The 20,871-nt window shown below is 36.7% G+C and overlaps 1 protein-coding gene across 1 annotated transcript in view; it reads right to left on the bottom strand.

Moving 5' to 3' along the window:
* LOC134752188 (1-phosphatidylinositol 4,5-bisphosphate phosphodiesterase epsilon-1-like) overlaps positions 1 to 20,871 on the bottom strand; it is a 167,014-nt gene that overhangs the window by 117,818 nt on the left and 28,325 nt on the right. Inside the window, exon 4 of the mRNA XM_063687800.1 lies at positions 4,728 to 4,870. Coding sequence (XP_063543870.1) covers positions 4,728 to 4,870 — 143 coding nt within the window. The remainder of the gene's footprint in view (positions 1 to 4,727; positions 4,871 to 20,871) is intronic.

Below are 20,871 nucleotides of genomic sequence, written 5' to 3'. Positions count from 1 at the left end.
GGTTGGTAATTACAATAGGAGACAGCGTATTACTAAAAAGCTGTATAAAAAAATTAAGCAGACTTTTTTTAAACCTCTATGAAAAAACCATTACATTAGACCAATTTTTCTCATCGCTCGTACAAAGGACTACAAGTACTACCCGGTCGTGCTACAGGGTCCACGGTACCGGGCTAACATAAAAAATTGGGTCAATTTCTCTCAAACTTCGTTAGTAACGAACGAACGGAAGTTATTCGTTTACGTATTGTGAATGATTGGCAAAGAGTTTGGAGTGAAAGGTTGGCGGACAGAGAATGCGTGGAGTGTCAATAGTTATTTGTTATACAAGGGTGCAAAGTTGTATTTTACCCGCGAGTATGGAATTGAAACACGAGCAAGCGAAAGGATTCTATAGTTGAACCACGAGCGAAGCGAGTGGTTCTAAAATAGGATCCTAAGCGTAGCACGTGTTTCAAACACACGAGAAGTAAAATACATTTGTACCCGTGTGTAACACAAAACTTTTCACCTCACTATAGCGAGGAAAGTGCAACATCCACAGGCGTTAGATCATCTTCATCACTGAAATCACTCATTTTTTTACGATATTATAACAAAAAACTCTGGAAATTCTGTATTTTTACGTGAGAAGTTTTTAAGTAAAAAATTTGTTGACAATGTTGACATTTCTGACGTATGAAATGTCAATGATGCGTTTTGAAATTGCATCGACTCAACTTGTGCGTTCAGAATTATATTTAACATCATTATTAAAAAACAAACGTTTCTTATGGAACTTTAAGGTTTATGACTTAAAATCATTAAATAAAGCTAAATTTGGTATTTTTTATTAGATTCTCAAACCATTTGTTTAATGATAATTAATACCAAACGAATCATTATTATGAGCGTTTTACGTTTTGTCATCTGTCAAGCTACTTAAACCCGCTCCATCCAAGGTCAAATTACTTTCCCCCCTAGTGGATAAAATGCGTTTTTCCCCGCTTGTTTTAAAGGATAAAAGACTACTTTCCGAGCTAGTGAGGGGAAAAAACTTTTTTTAGTACGAGTTGTAGTTATTTGCTTGACCAAGGGGGCAAACCCCTCGTGCTAAGGTGGACTTGGTCACTTCTTCGCTACAAGTACCTGCGGCCGCCTCAATTTTGAGGTTTTTCCATAGTAATTGCCGCGTACCGCCACGGAACGTACGGGCGCACGCGCTTGCGCCGCCTTGCGCATCGTACACGCGTTTTGTTAGGGAGTGAATCTTCTGTACAGTCGCCATCAGATATATCGGAGCGGCAGAGGCTCTCACAAATATCTGAACACGCCTCTATTGTCAAGGCGTTAGAGTGCGTGTTTAGATACTTTTGAGCACCTTGGCCGCTCCGATATATCTGATGGCGACTGTACCTAGTACTATTTTATATTCTGTGGTATGACGTCTATTTCAGTTTATCATATAAATATAGTAGTGTAACTACTTAAAATAAATAAAATAAAATAAAATAAATAAAAAAATAAAAATTATTTAATTCAGACTTTCAAAAAATCCATATTTTGTTAGTGATACTTAAACTAGGGAACCTATAAACTAAGTGTTAGTCTAATTATAACATTTACAACATTTACATAATTAAGAGCTAGCCATAAAAACAAAAACAAATACAAACAAATACCTACTTACTTACTTACTTACTTTATTAAATTGTACTGCCTATTACAATATTAGCCCAGTGCCTTAATATAGGGCAGTCGAGGCGTCCAGCTACCATCCTCAGGATGCTGTTACAGCTGCCTCTCACTCGTCTCAGCAAAGAGGCTACCCTCTTGCGTCTGATGGCATGGAAGCCATCCGTGTGCGCCTCTGCAAACATGCCTGACGCACTACAGCGGCGAGGCAGCTTTAGCAACATCCTGAAGATATTATTAAACTGAACACGAAGCGCGTTATAAACACGCTTCGTATGCTTCACCCATAGACTGCATGTATAAAACACACATTAAAAAAAACATAAAATAATTTGATTTATTCCATAGTTAGTCTGTTTGGCCCTCGAATTCCGATAATAGGTAACAGTGAACGGACGGAAGTTATTCTATCTATTGTGAATGATTGCTAAAGGGCCCATCCCTTTGCCAACGTTGAAAGGTTAGACGGACAGAGAATATGTGCAGATGTTGTTTATTTATTAACAATCAAGGTATACCTATTTAAATTGTATTGTATTTAATGGTGTTGTATTTAAGATGGGAGTACGCTTTCTTGAAAGTTTGGTCGGATCGGTAGTAAAATAAAATAAAAAGTTGTTGGTTTACAAGCGACTCCACATATGCCATGTTCTACACAGAGCGAGTATTAACGCGGGGTCGGGCTCAATATACTGTATACATAGTCTTACATCATAATAAACCTTGCGGCGGGCGCGTAAAAACAAAGCAAAGTTTGTAAACTCATATGATATGTTATATCGGTATGAAACTTGACTGTAATATCCCCATTATTCATAAAACTTCAAAACCCTCAATGATGATGATGGTGCTACTTTACCGCACTAGTGCGATAATAAGCTCAAACTCAAACTCAAATGATTTATTTGTAAACATAGGTAACAGTGGTCAGTACAAAAAGTATTATAGAACGCTATGCTTTGCCGACAGGCATACAAATTTGAAATTAGGTATACACACACCAAAATTAGGTATAAATTGTTGCATGCAAATACTTAACTAAAGAATGAAAATATTATATTAATAAATTATACAATAAATTTTATTGTCGAATGTAGTTATTCTCTCATTACGCAACACATTCTGCTCATTACGCAACTATGTCTAAAATTTATAGGGCCATATTATGTACTGTAAAAAGTCTTACGATATACGCGCGAATAGGTAATTCGCAACTCGTGTCGATTTAAAACACTCCTTTAAAACACGCGATCGTGTTTTAAAATTAAATAACTATTAAATATAGTCATCATCCTTATTTCGTCTTAAACTGCGTTCGGCGTAGCAGTGCCAAAAATATTTTTTAAGAATTGAAAATGTCCCATGAAATGTTTTTGGAATTTTTTTCTGCATGTTTACCTTTTTTTACCAAACCTTCTTACAGTTAGTTTCGATTTCTATGACACTTGAAATAGACGACAATGAGTGTCGTAAATATTGAATGAAACAGTCGTCAACAGTGAAGAAAATTGAGTATCTGAATGGAATCTTTCTAAGTGGAAACTGGCATGAGAATTTTCTTATTAGTTTTCAGAAATTTTGCTAGTTCGGCGTTATTAATCGAACCTAGGCATTGACTTGGCTTGTTACACTTCCGTGCCCGCTGTTTGTTCAGTTAATGCATATATTATCGGTATCTCGAAAAGGTCGGGTGAAGGAAGATTTCCTTCCACGCTTGTATTAAGGGTAAATTATTAAACCTTGAATAATTACGAACTTGAGCTCAGTATAATCATAATCTTTATTGTATGTGAGAAATGGGTTACATTGCCAGTAATACTATTGTAATAATTTTACATGGCCTCATCCAGACTCTGCCTTTACAGGTGTAATTGTGTAATTAATTACCTAATAATAACTCAATGCAGCAACTATACAAATATTAACGAACTTGTCAGATAGGCTCAATTCTGCTTTGAATCACCTATTTTTTCGAATTTAAACTATCGTGAGACACACTAACATTAAGCTAATTTTGCGGTTTCACTCAAGTGTTTTTAGTCACTCGCGCGACATGTTCTGGAGAGCCTAGGTCTCAATTTTCAAGCACTAACAATGCATGAGTGAGTAGCGGTCACGACAAGCGGCCGTTACGTACTGCTGCGCGCCAATTTCACCAACTGTTTTTCCATTTTTTCTTTGCTGCTGCTTATCTTCTTGTCAAAAACAATGATCTTCTTCTGCAGTAGTGGGTAGCGTCAGCAAGTAGTTTCCGCCGGCCTACAGACTAAAGAAACAGCTGAAGGCCGAAAGAAACCCCTGCCGACCGTACCTATTTGATGACGTTCTTCTTTTCTTCTCATCTTCTCAATTAAAGTATAGATATGGAGACGCATATAATTGTGAAAAATATTATATAGGTACGAGGTTTGACAGCTGAATAGGGATGATGACAGATGTTGAATTGTATAACAAACCCTTAGTTAAATAGGAAAATGAGTAATTTATCTCAATAAATTGGACACTAATAAAATATATGCAAAATGATAAAGAAAACAAGACCTCGAAGTTTCAAAATTTTAGTTTTAAACTTCGAGGTAGCGGGTGAGCAACAGGCAGCAATGTCAATTTATATAAGAAAGAAAGAAAGACATTTATTGTAAAAACCTTCTACAAACAGCGCCACTTCAGTAACAAAAACAGAAATTACTCACTAAACACTTAAAGCTAGGTACATGGTAGTTATTAAAGTAAATATTACACAAAAATAGACAGGTCCACCAGCAGAGTGAAAAAGAGAAGAAAACGGAATAAGGAAACTAATTACAACATACATTTTGGCGCCGCTATAGTGGCTACAAAAGGACGCCACTCAGCATATGCCCTGGTATAAATAAATACCACAGCGCTGGCTTTCTGTGGCACCCCGGGCAATATACAGAATGATACCTAATAACCGTATAAACACCCATTTATTCCGTATGTCTAATTATTAATAATACTGAGAATTCGTGGTAATCTTTGCAAATAATTTACGAATTAAGATCAAAAACATAAGATAAGATAAAACTCACTTGAGCCCAGCAACGATCTCCATAGCGCCGTTGAAGTTGCCAATGTTCCAACACGTAAGAGCCACTCGTAAGACGCACGCCAGCGCCGCCTTCCGATCCTCAGCTGCTTGGGACAGCACCAGTTCTGTAACCCACGCCGACACCTGCAGACAAAACAGAAGTTAAATTTTACAACGAAATAGTATTATTTATGGTTATGGATTTCTTCAACCAGATGTCACTTTGGACATTTTGGTCACAAAATCAAACTGTATATGACATCTATATTAGGTCATTCTGTATTCTCAGGCCTTACACAAGTTGGAACTCGATTCAGATATAAAAACTTGATTTTATTTTGACATGACGCTGCCTCCTAAACTATTCACAAACATCCTCGAAGAAGTTTTCAAGAGCCTAGCGGTTTCTTGGGAGACTAGGGGAATACTCGTCGGTGATAGGGGGCTATCGAATCTTCGTTTCGCCGACGACATTGTTCTCTTTGCCCCTTCTGCAGCAGAACTACAGCAAATGCTCCAAGATCGCAACGCAAGCCTTCAGGTTGGACTTCAAATGAATCGCGCAAAGACTCAAGTGATGACCAACAGCAAGAAACTTAGTGTCGAGGTAGACGGGCAGATTATACATTATGATGACGAGGACATCTACTTGGGCCAGCTAGTCTTTCAGTAACAGGCAAGACAAGGAAGTTGAGCGCCGTGTTTAAAATGCCTGGAAGAGCTACTGGCCCGTGAAAGAGCTAATGAAGCGCTTCCCTTGTCACTGAAGCGCAAACTCGTTGACATGTGTATTATGCCCTAACCTACGGTGCCCAAACTTGGTCACTCACATAGATTCAGAAGTCCAGACTGAAGGTTTGCCAACGCGCTATAGAGCGTAGTATTCTAGGTGTGATCGCATAAGAAATACCACGCTGCGCTCTAAAACCCGCGTTGCTTACGTAGGCGAGAACACCGCTAGGCTCAAATGGGACTAGGCTGGTCACGTCTACCGCATTCATCCGGAGAGGTGGGCAAGCTTAAAGATTCAAAGAATTATTTGCATAGAACACAGTTATAAGGTGTTACAAGATAAAATAAATCCGTGCATTCAGTCTGCATGCAGGCCACCACCAACTACTTGCATACCACCATGGCTTAGCCACCAAGTGGATGCCGGTAGAGGAACGTGGACGGGGCAGGCCCAAACAACATGGAGGGATATGACCTGGATAGCTTCCTGAACAACTGGCCAGAGGAAACACCAAATCGGGGGTCGTGGAAATCAAGGGGAGATTTGCCCCATAAAAAAAGATAGCTCACGCTAATTGGTGCATGCGAAATCAAAGTCGTGCGTTAGATGCGCGCCTAGTACAGTCGCCATCAGATACATCGGAGCGGCCGAGGCGCTCACAAATATCTGAACACGCCTCTATTGTCAAGGCGTTAGAGGGCGTGTTCAGATATTTTTGAGCATCTCGGCCGCTCCGATATATCTGATGGCGACTGTACCAAGACGATCGTCAAGATCTGAATCCTGGTCACGTAATTCCTTGTAATTCTAGAGTTTAAATAAAATTATTATGGTGAGTGACAATTCTAATGAAAAATAATCAGAGTTCGTTACCCAAGCTTCATCGAACTTGTGCGGTAATGTTAGAACTGGCTGGCCGACTGGGCTGTTTCATGAATTTGAACCATATAAAAGGATGGGAAAATTGGTTTTTAAACGGCTTGTTCCCGTTTACTTATAATGGCGTTTTTTATGTGATAGTCAGCAAACGAGCAGACGAGCCGCCTGATGGGAAGCGGTAATCGTCGCCCATGGACAAAAGCAACATCACAGGAGCCACTTAAGCGTTGCCGACCCTTGAGAACCCTAAATACCCGCTTCTTGAAGAATCCCATGTCGTAGCGCAAAGGAAACCTCAGGAGGCAACTCATTCCACATTCTGCACGTTATGAGAAGAAACGAGCGAGATGCCCGCTTATTCATGGTGTGCCATGTATCTAAGAAGTGAGAATAAGCTTTGCTGTGGCAGGAGGTGCGGTGATAAAAACGAGACGATGGCACCAAATCAAAAAGTTTTCAGCATTAGCAGAGGTACTCACAAACAACACCTACTAACAACAACCAACAACAATACGTTTTTCACATCACCAATTCGAAAAAGGGCTTTTTCTTCCCTGCTAAGAGGGATCAAAGTGGCACTTTTCTTCCCTGCTAGGAGGGATCAAAGTAACACTTCTGTTTTAGGACACAATTTTTACATTTTTTTGCGCATTATTTTTTTAGCTTAAATAATATTTTTAAATATTATAATTACCTCTTAGGTAATGTGAAAAGTAATATGCGTCACATGGTAGCAAAATTATTTCCATCTTGGGCGTGACACACTTGAACCCCTCACTACGCTCAGGATTCTATTTTAGAATCCCTCGCTACCCTCGGGATTCTATTATAGAATCCTTCGCTTCGTTTAGGATTCAATTGTACGCCCTCGCCGTAAATATATCATTTTGCTCCCTTGTGACACAATCTACTATTGCTTAACATATTAGGGCCGGAGCCGAAAAAAATCATCTAATAAAATTCATACTATATATTAAGCAGTTATCGAAATTCAAAACACACCTTGTATAAGAATTACTTCCAATTCCGACCAATATCAATATTCAGAATAAATTCATGAAACTATCTGTAAGGTTCCATATAAAGCGGCTTATCAAAATGACAGGAACCCTATTTTAACTCAAAACAAAAACATTCTAAGTCACACTACTGTTGTCTAACAATATTCGACCTTAAACTAAGGAAATAAGGTTAGAAATATTCTACTATGATTTTATTACGAAAGACGTTTTCATTTTAGGTAAATTCCATGCAATTTGCATTTTATTATGACTATGACCATCTTCGGTTTATACGCTAGGACATTTCTGATAGGGTTAGGGTGAGTATGCAGTGGAGAGGAAAAATTCGGACAGTGATTGATAAAATAATAGAATTGATATTGGTAGTATGGAAACTGAAAAGGCGTAAATCCAGGAAATTAAAAAGGTACAAAAATTAAATTAAATTAAATTCAAATATTTATCAGTACGGTTTTTACTCACTATTATTTTTAGTCGCTTTTGGCGACATGTTTCGGATTCTTTGGGAATCCATCCTCAGGCACGAGTGTCCGCGGCGGTTGTACGTCGTGCACTGCCCAACAACAACCGCAGGCTGCTGTACAACCGCCGCGGACACTCGTGCCTGAGGATGGATTCCCAAAGAATCCGAAACATGTCGCCAAAAGCGACTAAAAATAATAGTGAGTAAAAACCGTACTGATAAATATTTTGAAATATGTCTCACGATAGTTTAAGTGCGATTAAATTAAATTAAATTAAATAATCATTTATTTTCAGGCATGGCCCATAGAGGTGTTAGTAACAAAAAACTTAAATACTAATGTTAAAAAGTACAATTAATTAAAACCTACCATGCAAATCAATATACTTAGAGCTAGGACTGGGGCAATACAATACCGGGTGAGAGAAAAAAAGGTCGCGAAACTTGCGACAGAAGGGGCCGTCGCACGGGTTTTTACGTTTTTAGGGTTCCGTAGCCAAATGGCAAAAAACGGAACCCTTATGGATTCGTCATGTCTGTCTGTCTGTCCGTCCGTATGTCACAGCCACTTTTTTCTCAATTAGTCTGAAAATATGCTTTTGTTTAAAAATTTGCTGGTCAGATCTCGAGGTACATATATCGAAAAGTTTAGTTGTTTAGGTAACAATGAACAATAAATAAGCTTAAATATAATAATACAAACTAGACTTATATTGACCGGGATATAGACCGTGATTACCTTTTGTATTATTTGTGAGCTCCCGATATTTCGACGCAGTTACATGCATCATGTTCACGGGTGACTGAAGATAGCGGGTGGGTGTCAAAGTTGTGTAGACAGCGCTCTGTCTACCCTCATTCTTGCGCGTCGGCTGCGTTCACTTTCAACGTTACCAATCATTCAAAACTCTAATACAAACTAGGTATAAATAAACTTAAAATAAAGGCGCTATAATAAAACACGTTCTCTAAGTCACCGCCGATGGACAGTGCGCCCAGAAGGCTGGCCGCCTTGTCACGTTGAATGGCAATACTAATGCGTTGAGTAAAATACTGGCCAGCCTTCTGGTCCCTTGTGGCATCTATAGGTACCGTGCGCGTTGGAGGGTCTGCCATCTTGTGGCCTGAATCGGAACCATACATACATGTACATGTACATTGACACTTCACGCCCATTTCACGCCAAAGCAAGTGCTGCCATCTTGTGGGCTACTTTGGAAGCATAAACTACACATTTACGCCTCGCGCCAAAAATCTGACGTCTCCTGTGCTGCCCCCTACAGTTTATGCACGCTCCCTATAAGGCGCGCCGCTAAAACCTTGTATACCCGGCGTGCGCTTGGTCCCCACGGCCCTAGCGTTTCGACCCCAAACGCCTAAAAATAGAACTACTGCCAATTAGTATCGTGTGAAAATTGGAAAAGGTTATCTGAGACAAGTTAGCCGCGTTGTACCAAAGAGAATTAAGTAGATATAGAGTACTGACTCCATACATCAGTTTTGTTACCAAAAAGACAATTATTTTCGTAGTCTATATACGCTCTTACACCTTATACAATAAAGTCGTGTTCACATATTTTTGAGCTATTTGTCTGGATCGAAAGTTTAAGTTTAGCGCGGCACGCCATTTTCGTACCTTTATATTTTCGTCAAGTAGCGGAATTATCAGTATTACCAAAGATATAACTCCGTAATAGATCGATACAGTCTAAGGAAAAAACGTGCCTCGAAAATCAAGAAAATTTGATTCTTGTTCAGAGGGCGCTACTAGCTTTGGCCTACTGTCGTATAGATGGCGTTGACGGTTTCGTTTGTTAAATACAATTTTAACGAATATCAGTGAAAGAACATGGGTCAAAATCATATAAAAATAATTAATGCAAATAAAAAAATAATTTATCCATATTTAAATACATTTTATCGTATTTTTATAAATCTTTATTTTTTGTTTTAAAGTGTGTCGACCGATGGCAGTGAATTTACTGGGGTTACAAAATTTACTATGACAGTACCGCTCTAGTATAAGTTACTCTATGGTTTAGGGAAGATGTGTGTTTAACATTCAATCAATCAATCGATCAATCGTTTATTTGCAGATAAAAATATAATACAATGCATGCAAATACATTTATATGAAACAATACACCACCGGTAATGTCAAAATTAATTACACAACTCAAAAGGAAATGCATTACAATTTAAAATAAAGTAAAAAAATATATTAAATTATATGTATATATATGTTGATCAATTCAAATGGGTCAGTAGGGAGAAGTCAGAAACTATGAGTGATAGCATAGAGTAACTTATACTAGAGCGGTACTGTCATAGTAAATTTTGTAACCACAGTAAATTCACTGCCATCTGTCGACACACTTTAAAACTAAAAATGAAGATTTATAAAAATACGATAAAATGTATTTAAATATGGATAAATGATTTTTTTTATTTGCATTCATTATTTTTATGATTTTGACCCATGTTGTTTCACTGATATGCGTTAAAATTGTTAAATAACAAACGAAACCGTCAACGCCAACGACAGTAGGCCAAAGCTAGTAGCGCCCTCTGAACGAGAGTCAAATTTTCTTGATTTTCGAGGCACGTTTTTTCCTTAGACTGTATCCATCTATTACGAAGTTATATCTATCTTTGGTGATAGGGACATCTGTTCTTAGGAACCATGGCTTCGATTTTAGATTAAATAATAATGGCATTTTTTTTTACACAAGATATCATAGCAAAATTTGGTCCTTATACTTTCAGCATTAATTATACAAACAAATACTTCACGCGATTACATAAAGGAACAGGTTCGATTCCCGGTTATGGTATGAGTTTAAAAAAAAGTTTGAATGTCATTTTGTCAGTGTCTCAAAGATGGGTTAAATAATAAGTCTTGTATGGGTATTAATTAATTTATGAGGGACATGTTACTTATTTTTACGCGACTATGATTTTTGTACGACATTCGATTTAAAGTTAGTTTATTTGAAATTCTACGTAAATCATGTTTTATTTATTAGTTAATTTTTATTCTTTTATTTTTGACATGTTTCCAGTAACTTAGTTAATATTTTAGTAATACATATTTTAATTTTTAAGTTTGTATTTTAATTTTAATAGATTTTTATGTTTCAAAGCTTTTAAGAGCCATGTTGCTTGAATTAAATGAATACAATACAATACAATTATTATTAAACTAAAATCGACGCAATAAATTAAATAAATAATTATTTATTTCAGAAATTCAATTACCATAATTTAGTAACTTATTCTATTAACTGTTAGTGGCAATGGTTCCTAAGAACAGATTTCGCTATCTCTCATAGTTTCTGACTTCTTCATACTGACTATAGGCATAGTATATACAAGTAGTTATAGACGCGGAACCGAGCGACCGGAAGAGAAAGAATATTCATATAAAATTTGGGCAGCATAGAAGTTTTTCTCTTTCACTCTTATAAATTTCCGTGTTTCGCCATCGCCTCATACCGATGTCACCCGGTCGGTGATAAGGACAAAGCATAGCACTATTTTCTCTTTCATCTTATAGGAATCGCAATAAGACTATCTTTCTCTATCAAACAGTGTCAGACCCTTGATACCCATTTGGAGTAAGTAAGTAATCATTTATTGTCAGATTGTGCATGTCTGTATACAGATGTTACAATAGTATCTTATAATAGTGAGTGTTGTTGCGAACGCAACCTCTTTATTTGTAATGCAGTAGCTAAACGCAGCCGTCGGGCTCGCTTACTATGCGGAGGCTTATTTAAATGCACCAATAGGAGGACTTTCGCATCAGCCTCCATAATATTACCACCACTTCTACACTTTTAACCGTTTACGTCAACTGTAACTTGTAAAGTAACCAGCACCTATTGATTATAAGTTTACTTCAAATCGAAGTCTTTTTATTTGTCATCGAGACCTGCACGGCGGCTACAAGTGTCACAATCAACCGGTTTAGGGTATACAATATACTTATTCCTAAAATACAATAGTAATATATATATAAGTTGGATTGATCGCATGTATAAAATGCCATGTTGATTTTGTATTACCAATTTGGAGTCACCCTGTAAGTTCGACATTTCGTCCTCTAGACCGGAGTGGGCGGGGGTTTGGTTGGTAAATATACGGGTAGCAACGGAAAATTATAGAAACATTATCGTAGTTATAAAGCGGGCTTATAATAATTTAAATGTATATATATATTTCCTTTAGGGTTCCGTATCAAAAAGGTACAAAGGGAACCCGTTGTGCGACTCTGTGCGTCCGTCCGTCTGTCTGTCATATTACTAAATATCTCGACACCTGAAGCAATCGATTTGAAATTTGGAATAGTTATAAACAACGTTAACCCAGACATCTTGGATGTGTTTTTTTTTTTAATTTTTTTTATTAACTATGGAAAATACGGAATTTAAAGAGGGGGCAAAATTTCAAACTAGTTACCAGGTCAAGTGGGATATCATTTGAAAGAGCTTAAATTGAACATTACAAAGCATTTTTTTTAAATGTCATGTTTGCTAAAACTAAAAAAATGCAGATGTCTCTATTGACGTTGTTCACAATTCCAACAAAGATTTATATAACTCCGTAAAAAAAAAAAATAAGATGGATATAGTCTAACGAAAAAACGTGTCTCGGAAATCAATAATATTTGATTCTCGAACAGTTGGCGCCACCACGTTTTACCACCTTTGGCCTATATTCGACTAGATGGCGTTGACGGTTTCGTTTGTTATTTACCAATTTTAACGCATATCAGTAAAAGAACATGGCTCAAAATCATATAAAAATAATAAATTCAATCATTTATATATATATAAATAAATTTTATGGTACTTTTAACCATCTTCATTTTTAGGGTTCCGTACCCAAAGGGTAAAAACGGGACCCTATTACTAAGACTCCGCTGTCCGTCTGTCCGTCCGTCTGTCCGTCTGTCTGTCTGTCACCAGGCTGTATCTCATGAACCGTGATAGCTAGACAGTTGAAATTTTCACAGATGATGTATTTATGTTGCCGCTATAACAACAAATACTAAAAACAGAATAATATAAATATTTAAATGGGGCTCCCATACAACAAACGTGATTTCTTTGCTGTTTTTTCCGTAATGTTACGGAACCCTTCGTGCGCGAGTCCGACTCGCACTTGGCCGGTTTTTAGTTCTAATCGTGTGTCGATAGATGGCAGTGAATTTACTGTGGCTACAAAATTTACTATGACAGTACTCCTCTATCCTATATATCCTCTTTGTATGAATATAAAAGTAAAATATAAAAACACTTACAAAACAAGAATTATTATTATAGGTTCTTTTAGTAATTCGACTTTAGGAGGCTTTATACATCTCTAAGGAATTGTAATACTTTTGTTTGAATTGATATTTGTAGTTAGAATCGATAATAGTAATTGAAGAAAAAACTAAAAGATACTTAAACAATAAACAAATCACAAATTAAATAATAATACTAAATAATACTAAAGTAAAAATACACTTAAAAATACTTACATAAAAGGCCGTTCTAAATTTTGCCCCCTAGGCAAGGTGCCCATCACGCAGGCAGCGTTCCCGCGCTGGATTGCTATAGCCAATCTTTGCGCGAGAAAGCCGCCTGCGCGAGGGTCACCTGTGGCCTCCCTCAGGCGTTTGCTAAGCGCTTTGTGGAGCCCCCGTGCCCCCTTACCCCAAGGGCCTAGTGTCTTCTTCTTCTTCCTCCTTGACCTTTTTCCCATTTACTTGGGGTCGGCCTTTCTTGTCCTTTTCTTCCATAATACACAGTTTTTGGCTATTTCAGCGTCTGTATTAACATCTTTCATGTCTTTTTCGACTGTCGTCAGCCAAGTGGCAGGTGGTCTTCCACTTCCTCTCCTTTGTGTCGGCAGATTTAAGGCTAACTTGACCATATGATCTTCCGGGCGACGTAGGATATGCCCGTACCACCGGAGACGATTTTCTTTAAGTTTCTCGAATATAGGTGCGACTTTAAAACTTCCTCGTATATAGTCGTTGCGGATTTTATCCAACAGTGTGACTCCTCCCGACCAACGCAACATGCGCATTTCTGTGACATGCATTTTGTTTATGTGTTGTTTGCATGTTGCCCAACATTCCGAGCCGTACAAAAGAGCGGGTCTTAATTGCACTTTTATAGATTTTCCCTTTAACCCAAGGGCCTAGTGTCTCGACGCCAAAAGCCACAAACTCGTAGTGTGCGCCGAGACTAGATGACTTGATGACTTGTGTAGTTAGATGTATTTTATAATTGTTGATGTGTTTTTTTTTGGCTTGTAAATTCCATGTTGACGTGTAAAAGTGCCCTTGTGGCATTTGCTGAATAACGCAGCGTACTACGTAGGCGAATGCGAACAACTCGCGAACGCAAAGCGAAGCGATGCGGCGCGGGGTGAATCAACCCTTTGATACATATATAAAACAAGAACGTAGGACGTGGGCGATCTCGTTGCGAACGCGAACGCCGTGGGTCCGCCGCGCCGCTCGCGTTCGCGAGTTGTTCGCTTACGTAAGACTCAGCGTAAATGTTGAAGTTTGAAATTTGAAGTAGACACATTTGATGGTACAAATGATGTCAAAATTAAATGAAATTGACAACTTGTGACTTCAGAAGTAAAGTCTTTGTGAAGTGTAAGAATTAACTAAATTACCTACCGTGGCCTTAATTAAATGGAGATCGGGTGACGATAGGGCTGGGATAAATCTATCGATAGAATATATATTGTAATTTACTTATTTGTTAGTTTTATGGTGACCTTCATTTCTGTCACATAAGTGCTCAATTTTGTTTATTTATTTTATAGTTAATAACGACCCATTCCTGGAGAATTTATTTTCTAGATAATTGTTTAATTTATTGAATGTTTTTTAATCTATTATGTAGAATTTAACGAAACTGCTGACATACTATTGTAATTTAATAATTTTGAATGTAATTTTGATTGTCTCTGTTATTTTTCATATTCAATTATTCATAATGTAAAAAACCGACAATCACAATATAAATTCCTAAGAATCTACCATGTGTAATTTTAAGTGCAATTGTATATTGTGAGATAAATAAATCATATCATATCATATCATATCATATCATATCATATCATATCATATCATATCATATCATATCATATCATATCATATCAAATCATATCATATCATATCATATACTATCGATACAACAGCATTAGCGGCGATAGAGTACAACATTTTCATTTACATAATGAAACAGAATCAGGCGCTAGTTTCGCGTTTTCGCGGACTAGCACGTTATCTTTTTGCGGATAAGCAAAGTAATATTAACGTCGGAGGTAAATTTAAATTATGCGATCAAGTCACGTCGTTGTGAATATTATATAAGTAATATTTTGTTATTAATTTATATTCCTTTATATCAAATAAACAATTTGAAGAAAATATAGTCAGTGTAATTTTAAATTACATATTAACATTATTAACTATTAACTAATATTAACTATTAGGTGTCTTGTTAATTAGTATTATATACTTATTCTAAATTATTGTAATGTATACTAAGTCTTTTTCTAGGTGTTACTGTTGACTTAATGTTTAAATTAAAATAATAATGCATGCTGTGATTGCCTGTAAGTAGGGGATCAATAAAAAATGTGCCCTTTTTGTAAGTTAATACTAGTATGTAAATTGTATCTTCTGTTGGTGATCCTAATAAACAAATAAACAAATTATTAGTAACTATAACGATGGTACTATAATATCGTATGGAATTTTGAACGTTCTGAAATAAAGATATTTTATTTTATTTTTGTTTATTAAGTTTAAAGCGGTCATAGTTTGAGGTATCTTTTTACAAAGGCGGGTTATATGCTCTAAGAACAAATTAAATTATTTTCTATGAAAATATTTTAATTTGTGTTTTTTTTCAAGTAGACACACTACTATTTAAACTATAAACTGAAATAATTCACTAACTAATACCTAACTAATAACTGATTTATTTCAGTGCGTTTTATATGCTTGCTAGCCACCAGTAGTAGGTATCAAAGATAGATATAACTCCGTAATAGATGGATACAGTCTAAGGAAAAAACGTGCCTCGAAAATCAAGAAAATTTGATTTTCGCTCAGAGGGCGCTACTAGTGGCCTACAGTCGAATAGATGGCGTTGACGGTTTCCTTTGTTATTTAACAATTTTAACGCATATCAGTGAAAGAACATGGGTCAAAATCATAAAAATAATTAATGCAAATAAAAAAAATCATTTATCTATATTTAAATACATTCTATCGTATTTTTATAAATCTTCATTTTTAGTTTTAAAGTGTGTCGACAGATGGCAGTGAATTTACTGGGGTTACAAAATTTACTATGACAGTACCGCTCTAGTATAAGTTACTCTATGTAGGTATCAAACAAGTTTAATATTAAGTATACTGATCTACTTCAAACTTGATATTGGCTTCGTACTATTTTATAAAATACCAACATGATATCATTAATTATATTGCACACAAAAAACAATTACACAGGACGTAAGCACAAAAATATTAAGGGTTCCCGGCAAGCTCGGTTCTCTATACAATCGTAGTTATGCTCTCATTTTAAAACAACTAGCTAGATTGCTCTGAAACTTTATACTTACTATAGGATAAGGTATATCTATGTCTGTAATTGGTTTATGTAGCTTCAGATACCATAGTTTAAAAAATACAGCGAATTTAAGTTGTTAAAAACTTGTTTATGCTTTTTTTTTTGTTTTATAAACTGGAGCTATATAAACTAATTTCAGACCTAGATATACCTTATGTCATTGTATGTGCAAAGTTTCATTACAATCCAACGCGTAATTTTAAAATGAGAGCGGAACTACCTATACGTTTGTATGGGAAGGTGCAATTCGGCCGAGCTTGCCGGGGACTCAACCTAAATAACTAGTGACTCTGTGAGCTGTAGACCTCACGAGTATTACTTAAAACTTAATAAATGTATTCCTCCGCGCATTTTGAAAAATATTCAAAAACTGAATCAACAAAAAAATAAATGACATTAAACCTGCTCACAAAATTTCACGAGACGGTCGAGTTTTTTTTTAATGAAATAGGAGGCAAACGAGCAGACGGATCACCCGATGGTAAGCGATTACCGCCGTCCATGGACACCCGCAACACCAGAGGGGTTGTAAGTGCGTTGCCGGCCTTTAAGATGGGAGTACGCTCTTTTCTTGAAGGTTTGAAGGTCATATCGGTCCGGAAATACCGCAGGCGGTATACCAAATACCAACTAAAACAAAAAAAAATGCAACGGTTCCAGTTAAAAAAAAAATTCATTGAAGGTAATTCAGTGTCCCTTTTTTAAGATTGCGAATTGCGACCAGTAGACGAGAATATTCGGAGATATGAAAGCATTTTTGGTCAAGATGAAACAGAGACCATCGCTAACGCTCGGCCAATTAAAGTAACATCTAACCTAACTGACACACACAAAAGACTATTCACAAAATAAAGGTGCCCATGACGCTCGTCGTTGTTACATAAATTAATATCCGGGAAATGTGCTAATAATGTATAGTGTTATAGTTTTTAATTTAATTTAATGATGTGTTATGCTTTTGATTTAATTTAATTTATTATAATTTTAATTCCACTTTTAATGTTTTTTTAACTGTTTACTAACCAACGTTTTGACATATGTGTACTAACAAGAATATGGATTTTTATTAGTCTGAAATAAATATTATTCATTCATTCATTCATAAAAACAGTAAACATATTTTGTCCAAATCATGAAAACGTCTTCCCATTGATGACGGCATAAAAATATCGTCATCAAACACTTTAGTCGTAAAACAGGGCCTTTATTTTTACGCCGCACTAAAAACATCGTAAAATTACGGCAATTTATCGACTTTTCGCATCCTTATTCGATATCTCCTGTCGACGACTTTATACAAATAGCACAGCCTATTCATTAGAGCGGTATTTTTTTATTTCACAATTTGTTTACCTCTAGCGGCCCATCGTACAAGAAAAAAAAATCATTCTAGGTATATATTTGAATTAATAGTACATATACACAATATAATTGATTTAGTTTTGTTCTAAATTGCAATGACAAATATTCTCATGTTGACTTGTTTTTCATTCCGTCAGTACAAAAATTTGTTTCTGCAATTAAGAGCAAATGAACAAATAATATAATATAACTCTGCTACTATAAGGGCAAATAATATAATTGATTTTGATAGTTTACTATTGTAAAATTAAGTTAAATTAATGCATGTCACGTTTGTGGTTTCAAATTCGCATTGTTTAGTTCTTTAGCACTAGATCTAGAGATAGTTTAATTGAATTGTACAAACAAGTCTTGTCTGAGCAACCATAATTATCTAATTTCAGTAGTGGAAACTGTTTTGGCTCATGTATGTATTTAGGTGTAATTATCTATATGTGTCATCTTTCGCTGTTTGTTTCCCATTATGAATTAAAAAAAAAATTGAACGAAACAAACAAAAATTAAATTTCATTGAAGGTAATTCAGTGTCCCTTTTTTAAGATTAGTTGCATCCTCAAAAGCGGTGGTAACTTTTTCCCTCAAAAATCTGTGTTAGTATGTATATGTAGTTAAATTATTGTTTCGTGTACATATAATTATACCACAATATTAGATATCATAGGAACCCTAGCATTACGGAAGAAAAATAAACTGAAAATAAATGATATGAGTTGATTCAGTTAGAAGGTCGAACCATACTGTTCTACCTTAGAGATGGCCAGGGGGCGCCACAAGCCTTCGGGAATTGTCATATACTTGGAAATTTCGACCCATGCCACCGTGACCGGATAGCCGAGCGGTTCAGGCACCTGTCCGGTAAACGGGGTACGCTGGTTCGATTCCAGCTCTGGACACTGGAGGCTTTGGTCATTTTTCCTTCGTATATGACATTTATTTCAGTTTATAGTTTAAATAGTAGTGTGTCTACTTGAAAAACCATAAATTAAAATATTTTTATAGAAAAAGTTAATTACCACAACTTTTGAGGTTAGAAAAATTCTAATCTTCAAAAAAACGGGGTATAGGCGCGCGCAGCTCTGGTTGCCATTAAACTTTCTCTAAGAGCAGTCTTGTATTATGTGGTGGATAGTCTGCTTTGGGGATCCGCAGTCACTATGTTCCGAGAGCTAGTAGACATTTTAGAGTAGGTATTTGAAACAAGCTAAAATCTCATACTTGGATAAGTTATCATACCCTACTCAGAACTGCAGGTGTAGCTGCAGGGTAGCGGAGCTAAAACAAACCTAATATTAAAAAAAAATATTTTTCCAAAAACTACTATTGTTAAAACAGAATATCTAAAAAGTAATACTTTTGTAGAAAAAAAAACTTTATACTTAAATTGTCAAGGTATTATTTCCCTCCTAATTGGTTAATTTATGTGTTTCATTTCTCCACTACCTAAAGGTTGTCTGGAAGAGATCGCTCTTTAGCGATAAGGCCGCCTGTTGTTTACCGTTTACCTCTGTTTTCTTGTATTATTTGTGTTTCCATGTACATTTATTCTGTACAAATGTAAATGTAATGTAATGTGTGTAATAAATGTACAAGAGAAAAAAAGAGAGCCACCACCACGACCACGACCAGTGAAAGGTGTGTCGAAACGTCGGTAAATAAAGGTAACAAAATAAATTCGCGATATACCCGATTGTAAATGTGATTTAACATGTGAAAAAAGAGAATTTGTATAAAACAAAATTTGTATTTGTATTTGTATGTATTTTATTCATCATATTTAATTTTATATAACTGTCGTATTTCAAATGTACCTGTGTGACCTGTAAAACATGTTTTACTAATAAACAAACTGAACTGAACTGAACAGGATTTCCATTGTATTGTAATGTCACTGTCGCATATGACAGAAGTGACTGGTTTGTGCTCTCTGTGCCAATCGTCACGTGTGCCGCCCCGTGCCTATTGTGCCTTCAAGCGAGAATTCGAATCGAGGAGAGAATTTATGAGATTTACAGGCCCATTCGGACGTGCACCTTTTTTATATATATATTTACACTATCTCTCACTCATTTTCTATCTATTTAACTATATTTATGAAATTCAAAATAAGGAAACATTATAAGTACGTTAAATCCCTCAGTCTACGAGGCTATCCTTGACTACGCTACGACTATGCTACGCTACGAATGCTACGAGGCTACGAGTATTCGTAGCACACAGCGTCGCGTAGCTTCTACGAGTATGAGTAGCTACAAGTTAGGGCCGGTACAGACAGACTGCAACCCAACTTTTTTATACTACGTCGGTGGCAAACAAGCATACGGCCCGCCTGATGTTAAGCAGTCTCCGTAGCCTATGGACGCCTGCAACTCCAAAGGGGGTTACATGCGCGTTGCCGACCCTAACACCGCACCCTCGCCTATGAGTAGGGTCTAGTGTTATTTGGCTGCGGTTTTCTCTAAGGAACGGGAGTTGGAAGGGGCAGACCTCGGCGGACTTTCTCTGATCAGATCGGGGAAATCCTGAAGAAAGGCCAGGTCAAGAGCATCCTAAACCGGCGAGCGTATATGAGGAATGTTATGAAAGTGAAGGAAGCGAAAGAGTTATGTCAGGATCGTAGCAAGTGGAAATCCGTGGTCTCTGCCTACCCCTCCGGGAAATAGGCGTCATTATATGTATATGTATGTATGTATGTATGTTTCTGTAAGGAGGTACTTCCCCAGTTAGACTCTGCTCTAGATCTGAAAGTACCTCCACCTTACAGTAAATCAAATAACACTAGACCCTACTCATAGTGTTGTGTTCTAGCCGGTGAGTAAGGTTGCCAGAGCTCAACGAGGGTGCGGTGTTAGGGTCGGCAACGCGCATGTAACTCCTCTGGAGTTGCAGACGTACATAGGCTACGGAGACTGCTTAACATCAGGCGGGCCGTATGCTTGTTTACCACCGACGTAGTATTAAAAAAAGTCGGGTTGCAGTTCGTCTGTATCGGCCCTAACTCGTAGCTACTAGTTATTCTGTGCTCGTACTCG

Source organism: Cydia strobilella, chromosome 24, assembly GCF_947568885.1.
Source record: "Cydia strobilella chromosome 24, ilCydStro3.1, whole genome shotgun sequence".
Classification (NCBI taxonomy): domain Eukaryota; kingdom Metazoa; phylum Arthropoda; class Insecta; order Lepidoptera; family Tortricidae; genus Cydia; species Cydia strobilella.
This window is presented reverse-complemented; position numbering and strand designations above follow the sequence as displayed.